Genomic DNA, 12,105 nt, shown 5'->3' on the forward strand with positions numbered 1-12,105 from the left:
AAAGGTAGTCTTTTTTGGTGAGCTAAGAGATGGTCGACGTAACAGAGGCGCCCCACGGAAACGCTTCAAAGACGAGCTTAGACGTCAACTTTCCTTGGCTGACATAGAAGAGAGCACCTGGTTGTATGCGGCCTCAGAACGAGACAGCTGAAGGTCACTCACGAAGGCCGCGGAATACACATTTGTGACCAAAAGAAAATTTACTGCCGAGGACAAACATAGAAGACGAAAAGAAAATCTAAATCGACGACCTGCGGACAATGGTTATGCTTGCCCTGGATGTGGCAAAATATGCAGGTCACAGCTTGGGCTGCGCAGCCACGTTTCTTTGAGATTCTTCTGTGTACCCCTGTTTAGAGTGAGTATCTAAGGCAGTACTGCATTTCGCAGTTGTTTCGCTGCCATAGCAGTTTTTCTTATGTCTCTACATGTAGTTAGTTTTGGGATTAGGAAGTCTACACTCAAGGCTAGAAGTAGAGTAGTGTTGTGCTTGTGAATACTATTGTGTTACGTTGTGGGACAGCAGGGTGCAGAATGATTAGTTAATTAACGTAACAATTATATTATAACATTTGTTAACTTCAAGGATATTATTGCATCAGTTTGTCATCATAAATTACATTCATCCCATTAAACACATATTGTTAACATCGAGTCGATTGTTTATTGTAAGCACGAAGGTGCCTGTTGAATGTCATGAGCTAAGGCTTAAACACAACCCTGACACTGTTGACCAGGATCTCATCATTTCGTGCAAGCCATAGTCAACCTTTCAACACCTGAAGTAGAGTAAAAAAAAACTCTAAATTTAGCCCTACCATGACTACAGACAAATATGGTTAGTAACATAGTGACAATCCTATAAAATGAGCGAGCCAGTGAGTCGATAGAGAAAAAGATCAGAATAAGATCTTACATGTACGTAGCAAGAAGTTTTAAAGCAGGACACTCTACGAAAGGGTATCAATCTGGAGGATAAGTACCTGACATACCTGGAAATGAATGCCCAGCTTACCCATAAATTTAATATTAGAGAAGTTAAGGTGGCCACTGGCCATAATCAAACAAGTGGCATTAGACGCACTGTAAACATCTCGATTACATTCCACTTATTGTTCCACAAATTGTCAGTACTGAATGACTCCGTGACAGCATGGATCTCGAATGTGACCAGGCTTTTGGTGCATACATGAAGCTTCGATGCCGAAATTCAAGGGAAAATACAAGCATTAAAATAGATCGCTGAAAAATTGTTTAAAAAAAGAACTAAGCGAGCCGTTTGAATGGTCGATAATTTTCAGTCCTGTCAAGCCATGAGTGGCATGGGGGAAGGGTTACTTTTGGTAGAGGAGGCACTTAGTGCCGCAGATAACATCAGCCGATTTATCGAACTTCATGCAGTGGACTCCATAAAACTACGACTTGGGGGAAAATGATGCGGCAGATGCTCTCGCATGATAGCGAGTGCTGGTCATACACGCTTTTGAGGTCCTAGGTACGTTTCAACAAGCTAAGACTGCTATCCGAGAGTTCATGAGAAAATGTAGAGCAGCAAATGCGCATCCGAACCGAGACGATCCAAGGAGTTGTGCATGTCTTGTATTAGTGTCATGGAGTTGTGCATGTCTTGTATTAGTGTCATGGAGTTGTGCATGTCTTGTAATAGTGTCATGGAGTTGTGCATGTCTTGTATTAGTGTCATGGAGTTGTGCATGTCTTGTATTAGTGTCATGGAGTTGTGCATGTCTTGTATTAGTGTCATGGAGTTGTGCATGTCTTGTATTAGTGTCATGGAGTTGTGCATGTCTTGTATTAGTGTCAAGGAGTTGTGCATGTCTTGTATTAGTGTCATGGAGTTGTGCATGTCTTGTATTAGTGTCATGGAGTTGTGCGTGTCTTGTATTAGTGTCATGGAGTTGTGCATGTCTTGTATTAGTGTCATGGAGTTGTGCATGTCTTGTATTAGTGTCATGGAGTTGCGGAGGGGGGGGAGGGCTTATCTGCAGTATTACTAGACCTGTATAGAAGCTATGAGGCACTACGCTGAACGGCAGAGTTTCTTGTCATAGCATTAAAGGATTCCTAAGCCTTCGTGACATGTTGTCACATATCTACGATATTTAAGCTGAAAACATTAAAATCTGCCTTTTACATACCTTAATTACCAAACCCGTGATGACTCATTAATAATAAGCCCTCCGAGGGCTGCCTCTGAGTTGTGTTTGTGTGGTATTCTCTTGTAATATTGTATGAATGTATTTTTAAATATATTTTTTAAAAACTTACATCAGCTTCTCCTGGTATGCTAACTCTCAGCACCTTGGAAGATTTGTCGAGATAGAAATTTTTCTGAAATCGGTCTGCAGTGTAAACAACTTTAGGTCCTTTAACTGATACCTCAATTAATTCAGTGAAACTAAACGTAAGCGAAGTCTCTACACCAATGGTTGAATCTACGTAAAATGTTCCATTATATGCATTGTTAGAACTGACAATACCGACATCTGTGAGAATCTGAAATAATACATTCATTTTTTTAATGTAATAATCTAATATAGCAATAATTTATTTATGCATTAGCAGTAATCTATTAATAATCTATAAATTAATTTATTGATATTTTAGTAATAATCATATTTTTTTTCACACCACCAATTATTGACTGGTGCATATATGTATAAAGAGAAAGATCTAAACATTAACCGATTTTATAATGCAATTGTAGTCTGATCGTCGTGAAAAAGCAAGCTTGATATGAAACATATTTTATATTTTTAAAATTTCAACTGGAAAAATCTGTCAGTTGAGTTTTACAATATCTGAAATCAGTTACGTACAAACTGATTCAGATGAAGGTAATAAATGTGAGAAATGATGACATCCTCATCATATCTCAATTGTAAAAAAAAATAATTTAGAATGATATTGCAAAATGTTTATGTTCAATTCAAAAGAGTAATATCCAAATTCTCTTTTCAAAAATAAAATAATTTTGATACCAAAATATATGAAAATCACTACTGCCCAAACTATAGCTAAACATTCCTTTTCTATTACTGAGTATTTCTTTTCTGTTTCTGTTAAAGATCTGCGTATATGTATAATTGGTTTTAAAGATACGTTTTATTGTTGCAATAATTAAGCATCTATTCCTGTGTTGGATGCATCAGTATGAAATTAAAAGGATGAATATTGAGGTCTGGACTTCAGGCTTCTCATTCAACTTATATTTAAGATTATTTATTTCTGCATTCTTCAGTTAAAAGTGTAACGAATCTTACAATTCAGCTCTATGCAAACTGCTCCACACGACACCACCAACTTAAAGAACTTGACAACTCAGGCTCCAAAATAACGTAACAAGTTAATGTCCAATCAATCACAACCGATACTGTACAATTGGCAACAACGTAACACCGACTTTACAAAAGCTTCACACTCCGACGTATCAACTGTGTAACACTGTATCAACTCTCCACCTCTTTCTAGACTTGCACTCGATTCTCTTTTCCGAACCAATTTCACCTAGACTGGTTCTTGACTCTGATTTTGACTCGTACTCGTCCCTATTAGCCTTTTAGAATAGTACGGAACATCGCTCGACCCTTCTGGTCGATCACATGACAATATCCCTTGTGATGCTCCTGGGCTCTATTCACAACACAAAACCTTCCCGAACCGTCGTGGCTGACCGTTGCAGCTCGTTGCGGTAGATACTGGGCAGTGGACAGCTGGAGCCGGGGCCTGGGCAGTCAACAATGGACAGTAGGCGCTGAACACTAAGCAAGTATCTGGCACTGGACAGTAAGCTATGGGTGGTGGGCACAGGGCTTTAGACCTTTGTAGTGGGCACTACAGATATTCCTTTTCGCTGACAGAGAGAGGTGGGAAATCTGGCGTTGTCGGCTCAGGTTTGGTGACGCTGCAGACCCAGTCGATGTTGAAGTTCTGACAGGTGTAGACAGTGCGGATCTAGTGGTGATAAAGACTGCACGTCTTGTGTGCGTAATATTGCACCACCAATAACAACCAGGTACGATTGTTCAAAAGTACAGGCGGCTATAAGATAGAAGCTAAGTTTTAGCCTTGCCTATTAAATGCAGAAATCTGTTTGGTGGGTGTGAGCGTCTGTTAAAGTTTAAGCTCCCATCTTATATAGATATATATATATTAGCATAGCCACTAGTGCCGGATCCAATGGATTTGGGGTATTTTGAATTTTATTTTAAAATAGCATTCATGCTGGATCCATTGAAATTAAAGCTTTCTAATTCCTAACTTGCCCGCGTCCAGTCGAATTGAACCTTCAATTTATTTTTATTAATCTAACTAAAGGGCGCTATCTAAACTTGTGATCAGGTCAGGAGTTAACTAAGGTGGCCATTTGGAAAGTTCTCTTTCCCTAGTAACTGCTTGGAGAGAGAAGATGTCACTAACTGACTCTATTGTTCAGCGGACGTTATTCTTTTAATGGACGGACGTGTACTACCCGAGAAGGGGATGGAGATACCTATTTCGCTACCGTCCTCGCTGGACGCGGGGGGGGGGGGGGTATTTTGAACGAAGGCCATACGAGATGAGTTCATGGACTTTAATGTACTGGGTCAAGGGATTGGCAATTAAATGGAAGCCAAAATTTTTAACAGCAAAAATTGATATTGATAAATGATACTGTCATGTTATGTTCTCTTAGTCTCTAAGTTTTCAGGTGATCTTCCCATGTTTCTGTGTAAAGCACAAAAATCAATGTAGGATAGTACGTTGGGAATACCCGTGAGTGGTTTTCCAATGCATTTCTGGAAAGTTGCCGTGCTACTAACCAGACCAAAAGGCATAACATTCCAAATGTAAAGTCCTTCTATACCAGGTAGAGTACACTGAAACGCGTGTACTTCTTTGACGCTTCATCCATCTGAATTTGCCAGAGTCCACTGTTGATGTCGATTGTTATGAACACTGATGCCTGATTTTGTTTAGTATTTTATCTGTACTGTGTAACGGTTCCGCGTCCAGTACAGTGCATCTATTAAGTTCTTGCTTGTTGCAGCATACTCTGACTACTTTGTTTTTTTTTCTTTAATATCACCATTGGAGAAGCTAATGTACTGTGTTGAAACCTTTCTATACGACGATTTATTCAGGCGTTACAGTTCAATATAGGTCATCCAATCCAATAATTTTTCATATTAAGTTTTGAGCATAATGACAAAAGGTCAAAAAGCCACTTGAATCAATTTAATATTTTTTGTATACCGCAAAATGTTGAAACTTGCCTTATAGTATCTTGCTTAACCAAAAATGATTAAAAAATATAGTTGCAATCGAAGATACCAAATAAAATAGACCAACACTTGTAGAATAGTCACCTGAGATGAGTAAGAGCTTTTAAAAATAACTACTTGTGTCCACAAAATACATATTACTCAATGGTATTAGAAAATAGTCCCCTGTGTAGTTCTAGCTCGTGTTATGCCGTGTTGACAATATAGTTCCTTCTGTATTTCTACGACCAACACAGTTTAAAAATGTCACTCGAGTCACAGTAAAAAAGATCATTAAAGATCCCACGGAAAATGTTTTCATTTTTTTCTTCAATTTACAGAACAAGTTCTTCAAGTTAGAATCAGAGATGTACTGTGTTATAAGGTCAGTTTACACATCGTTGTATCGATATCAAATCTAAAGTATAGATCTAAGATCGAGTCTAACGTCTTGCCTCTATAGATTACATATATATTATCGGCACAGTAGATAAGATCAGTATTATTTAGCTGGCATTAGTCAGTAGAAACATTTCTACTAGAAAGTTTAGTCGTATGACACGACATTACTAGATCTACAAGAAAATAGTATTCAATTACTACTATTTATTATCTCCAGTATCTCTTCTGAGAAAGAAAGCTCGTTTGCCTGATAGGGCATATCATCATAATATCTCTACTTTGTTAGCCTGATACGGCACAAGGGTCTACGTTGCATCTCCACGACTCCAGTAGTACTACTACTTTCAAATAAAGGTTCTTCGCCTAATACGACATAACTACGTAATATTTCGCTGTTTATTCAAAGTTTGGTCGTGTGGCACGGCATCGTTACAACATTTGAACATAAATTCAAGCTCATATATTCTTCAAGCAAATAATTGTTTCAACATTTCGTCAAGTACACAAAAAGGGTTAGAACTAACTGAGGTAGCAAAATCATTGGCAATTCCTAATTACGAACAACGAACATGGGCTGAACAGCAAATAGAATTTGAAAAAAATACAAATCAAGAAGGCATCACTGTATTTGACAAATACAAACATATGTCCAAGATTGCATCTTTTCAAGAATCCAAGAACAATATTGATTCATATCTCTTAAGATTTGAAGAACTAGCCACAGCATCTGGTCTACTAGAAGAACAATAGTCTAGTTCACTTCTTGGTCTACTTACCGGCAAAGCAGTTGACATTTGTACTCAATTATCTTCGCATGAACGCAATCTTTACAAAGACATTAAAGAAGCCTTACTACGCCAGTATGGTGCTACTCAAGATATTTACAGAAAAAAGTTTTACAGCGAAAGACCAAAACAAGAAGATGATCCACAAAAATTTGTGTCCAACATGACAATGTGGTTCGACAGGTGGACATCTCTCTCAAAAATGAAGAAAACATTTAATAATTGACAGCATTACTCATGCTCGTGCTGAAGACATACAGTCATATATTATAGAGAGAAGTCGTAAAGATATCCAAACTCTGACAAAAATAATTAGACAATACAAAGAGGCCTACCCAAACAAGCCAGTCAAACCAGCTGCAGAAGGAAATTGTGTCAATGATTATCCACATTATTCCAAGAATGAAAAAACAATTTGCTACAGATGCAATAACAAAGGTCATTATGCTTCACTATGCCGCACCAAAGACATTGAGTGCACATTTCGTCACCTAAAAGGACATTCCACAAACGAGTGCAGAAGGAGACCAATCATAAAGTGCACATTTTGTCACTCTAAAAGACATTAATCAAACTAGTGCAGAAGAAGACCAATCATTGAACGAACATTTTGTCACATGAGATGTCACTATGCCCATGAATGCAGAAAGAAACTATTCAATGCTAGAAATCAAATCTTCGACAAGCCTACTTCAAGAAACCATAGATCCACTGACAGACCTTATTACAGAAGCCATTCACAAGATTCAAGACAACCACGATATACAAACAAGAAAAACGTTTTTACTAGAAACGAGAACAATAAGCACTCAACAATGACTGTTGTAGCCAAGACAAAAGTTCTTAAATTATATCCAGGTCTTTTGGATAATCAGAAAGTTCAAGTACTAAGAGACACACACATGAAAAATTTGTCAAGTCAAATCAACTCACAAGCAACTTTATTGAAGTCACAGCATTTATTGGTACTGTTAGCAGACTGACTGAAACTTTGATACCCATCACAACGCCATTTTTTAGTGGTCAAACAGAAGCTTTAGTTGCTCGCAACTTGCCGGTAGATCTCATAATCGGTAACACTGAAGGTGTCCGATCTGCACTCCACAAGATCTCATCGACTGGGTTTACACAATTGAACTAAGCCAAAAAATGCTATGCTATCGTTACCAGGTCAATGATGTAACCACAAGAACATACAGAAACAGAACAATTAAGCCCAAATGAAGCCATGGAAAATGCAAATGTACAAAACATGCATAATGAAGCAGAAATAGTTACCAATTAATTAAATGACAATACCAAAGTACTGCAAGAGTTCAAAAATGATAAATTCAAATTTGAACAGAAATTAGACACAACACTGAAAATAATGTACCAGAAGGCACAATTAAACAAAATTCCAAACCTTGCAAATGAAGCTTATTTAAAAAATAGCCTTCTTATGAAAAATAGTAGCAACAAACATGAAACTGTCAAATAAAGATTTGTACCACAGAAGTACAGAAAATCAATCTTAGCAGCAGGAAATAATATTCCACATGCAGGTCATATGGGTGTCACCAGAATCAAGAGAAAAATTCTTCAAGAATTTTATTGGCCAAGCATCACCAAAGACGTCAAGAAATATGTAAGCTCATGCCATGTTTGCCAAATGAAAGTCCTAAAGGCAATACAATATAAGCACCAATACAAACAAGCAAGCCATTTCAGAAAGTATCAGTTGACTTGATAGGTCCAATGCCGATCGAAACAGCCAGAAACCACAAGTATGTTTTAATTTTAGTGGCTACCTATACCAGATGGGCAAAAGCAGTTCCTTTGGACTGCACTTTACATTACCAGAGCTCGATCTGAAATATTCTCAAAAGATTTACCAGAAGTTATCTTATCTGACAGGGGCACACAATTCACTGCAGAAGTTACCACAGCCTTTATGAACATGTCCAACATCAAGATGAAGTTCACGACGCCTTATCATACCCAAAGCAATGGACTTTGCGAACGATTCAACGGTAATTTAAAAAGCGAATTATCTCCAAAATCGCAAACAACAATCCACAAAATTGTTTTATTTTTGTTACCTGCAGCACTATTTGCTTATAGAGAAAGTCACAAGAAACTTCAGGATTTTCTCCTATTGAGATTTTCTATGGAGTTAATCCGCGAGGACCTTTGTCAATTCTCAAAGAATCCATTCTCCAACCAGATTCAACTTAACCAAACAGAAAAACTGCGTTCCAAACACGTCTTGGATACCAAGAACATTGTCATCAAAGCACGTGAACAAGCTAAAGAAGCTACAGCTGAAGCAAACATGGCAAGGACCATTTCCTGTACTCAGAAAAATTACAGATGTTGATTATGAAATTGACATTAACAATAAGAAGTAAGTATTTCACATCAACATGTTACAGAAATACTACGTTGATACAGATGATACTACAAGTCCAGAACAAACAGAGCGAGTCATGTCATGTTTAGCAGTTATTCCTTACATGTCAGACATCAATGATCTTATATTACCAGCTACACCAATAAAGCAGACTGAATCTTAGCAAGATATTCAAATTGCTAACTTATCATCTCAAAGAAAAGAAGAATTAACAAACATTCTTAAAGAACATTCAGAAATATTCACTGATGTTCCAGGCAAGACTTCAATTATTGAACACGAAATAATACTAACAGACAACAAGCCAGCAAAATCACGACGATATCCTTTACCAATACACTACAGAGATTTTCTTCAACAAGAAATTAACCAACTTCTTGACCAAGGCATTATAGAACATTCCAATTCACCATACGCAGCACCTATTGTACTCGTCAAACTAGAACAAACAACTCTAAGAATGTGTGTCGATTTTAGACAATTAAACAAAATTACTCGCCTTAATTCCTACCTCATGCCCAACCCAGAAGATCTCATATCATACTTCTCTGAAGCAAAGTTCTTTACCAAGGTAGATTTATCCATAGAATATTTGGACAACGAAAAGACACAGTCTCCTACATTGATGACATTTGTATATCTCATAAAACCTTGAAAGAACATATGAAGGGACTAAAAGAAGTATTCAACATAATAAAACAACATGGCTTTACAGTCAAACCTAGTAAGGTTGAATAAGCCTGGACAGAAGTTTTTGTTTCTAGGACATCGAGTTAGTTATAACTCATTAAGACCACAAGAAGATATCATCAAACGGATCTTAGACATCAAAGTGCCCACAACCAAGAAGCAAGTCAAAAGTGCTCTGGGGTTGTGTAATTTTTATACTAATTTCATTCCAAATTACACAGCACTCACATCAATCTTTATCAACCTCATCAACAAAGGTTAGTTTGTCAAAATTCCATGGTCTATGGAACTACAAGAAACAATTGAGAAAATCAAAGCAACATTTTCCAAAGTCAGTATAATCAAACTTCCTAATAGAAATAGACCTTTCCACCTTGCTACAGACGCCTCACCAACAGCCATTGGAGCATGTCTCATGCAGGATTACCAAGGGACTTTACATCCTGTATTCTTCATCAGCAGGAAACTCACATAGGCTGAAACCAGATACTCAACAATAGAACAAAAATGTTAGGCCATTATCTGGGCCATATCGAAATTTAACAAATACTTACTGGGTGCACACTTCACATTACTTACTGATCATGCACCATTAGCTCTCTTAAATTCGAAAAAGATGGCAAACAGACGATTGACTAGTTTGAGTTTACAGCTCATGGATAACCAGTTCAAAGTCAAGACGATCCCAGGACACATGAATTTTTTTTGCTGACACTTAATCAAGATGTACTTAAATAATTTTATCTTTATTCTATTATGCTATTACAGATACATGACATACAATTATAATTGTGATTTTATTTCACATATATTGTAATTTGTTACTATTATTTAAATGATTTTCAAGTAACGTTTACATATCAATACTAGCTTAATCATTTATCATACTTCAGATTATGACATTGCACATGTATTATGTTTACATATAAATATTGTAGCATATACGAATTGTTTAATTCCATACAAAATGCTTAAGAGAACGGGGGGGGGTATTATATCACGTATGAACTTTAATAAACCTAACCTAGGGTAATTAAACTTAGTATAATTTTGTTCCCAGTAGAGAAAGTCCGCACGTGCAGGTGTCAGAAATACCATGACGTAATCTGACACGCGCCCGGTGATAGAGTGACATGTGCCAGGGAATGATTTGATTGGTTAAAGCAAGCGGCTACGGGAAGGGGCTAAGAAAACGCGGGATCTTGAGACTTTAGCTGTGGAGAAAATGTCATAGAGATAAGACGTATTTTAGTTTTGAGTTGTAACTTGCAGTGACAAGTCTTATATTTTATTACATCTAGTATTAATCTGAATATATTTTATTATTGAGCTTTGAAAGAAGATATTTATTTGAAAAGTCTATTTTGTATATTCTGTACATACAGTGAATCCTAGTTAATGAATTAAAGTTCTGTATTTGAATTAAAAGGATCTTCGTTGATTGAATCTCTAAGATTATTTAGATCTAGAGATATATTTACATAATCCCCGGCATGTCACAGTAACATCTTATAACATTTCAAAAATCTCAATAACAAAACCTGTGACACTGCTTAATGTTTAGATTAGTTTAGAAGGTTCATATCTCGAGCTGTTTTGTTATAGTGTCTTCTTACACTTTATGACGCTTCTCTCGTTTGACTATGGCTTGTTTTTTAGAAATTCTTGCAGTATGCTTTTGTTTTGGCAATAGCTTCCTTGTTGTTCTTCCGAATAACATCTGAGCCGGACTTAAATTGATATTTTTCCTGGATGTGTTTCTGAAATCGAATAGGGCTTCATCAGCGTCTAATTTTCTTTCTTTGTTATTTTCATCAAATTCTTTAATATTTTAACTACTGCATCTGCATTGCAATTTGACCGACGATGTCCTGGTGAATATTTTAAATGATAGACATCCGATGATTCCATAAAAGACACTTCATATCTTGCAAATACGTTTTTCAGTTTTCTTGTCTTGTCGTGTGCAAATGTTCCACTTCTATAAAATTTGAAAAGCCGTCAACTATAGCAAGGTATTGTTGGTCGAATTTTCGGAAGAAATCTATTACAAATTTATCCTAGGTGACAGGAAATTCTTCCTGCTCGGGTAAGGGATATATGCTTTTCGTATCGGCAATCTGTAATCCGATTACTATGGTGTACTGATACCACTGGGGGGGGGGACGATGGCCCCTACCCTACTTGGCCTAGTAAAATCACACTATTTATATACGAATTCTTTACCTATGTTAAGACCATATACTAATTATTGATATTTTAACCTTTTTTTATGTCGTCCCTTCCCTTTTCTAGTATGTTTGCTGATTTTTTTTTTGGGGGGGGAGGGCCTTTGTCTCAATCCCGCCACCCCAACCCTTAACTTTCGAGTGGGGAGGGCGGTTCAATTTTTTTTTTGTAGAAATCACAATTTATTGACATAGTTAGTTACTTATCTATATGATATAAGCTACTTATTGATATGTATTTTAACCAATCTTTATATTATGTCGTTCCTCTTCTGGTAACTTGGCCGCTTCTGTGGTGGTAGGGGTTGGTGGCCATCCAATTTTTAAGCAGAAATCATAGTGTGTGA

The 12,105-nt window shown here is 36.9% G+C and overlaps 1 protein-coding gene across 1 annotated transcript in view; it reads right to left on the minus strand.

Moving 5' to 3' along the window:
- Positions 1 to 12,105, minus strand: part of LOC106059535 (calcium-activated chloride channel regulator 3A-1-like) — a 376,089-nt gene that overhangs the window by 57,341 nt on the left and 306,643 nt on the right. Inside the window, exon 12 of the mRNA XM_056025932.1 lies at positions 2,287 to 2,514. Coding sequence (XP_055881907.1) covers positions 2,287 to 2,514 — 228 coding nt within the window. The remainder of the gene's footprint in view (positions 1 to 2,286; positions 2,515 to 12,105) is intronic.

Source organism: Biomphalaria glabrata, chromosome 4 (assembly GCF_947242115.1).
Source record: "Biomphalaria glabrata chromosome 4, xgBioGlab47.1, whole genome shotgun sequence".
Classification (NCBI taxonomy): domain Eukaryota; kingdom Metazoa; phylum Mollusca; class Gastropoda; family Planorbidae; genus Biomphalaria; species Biomphalaria glabrata.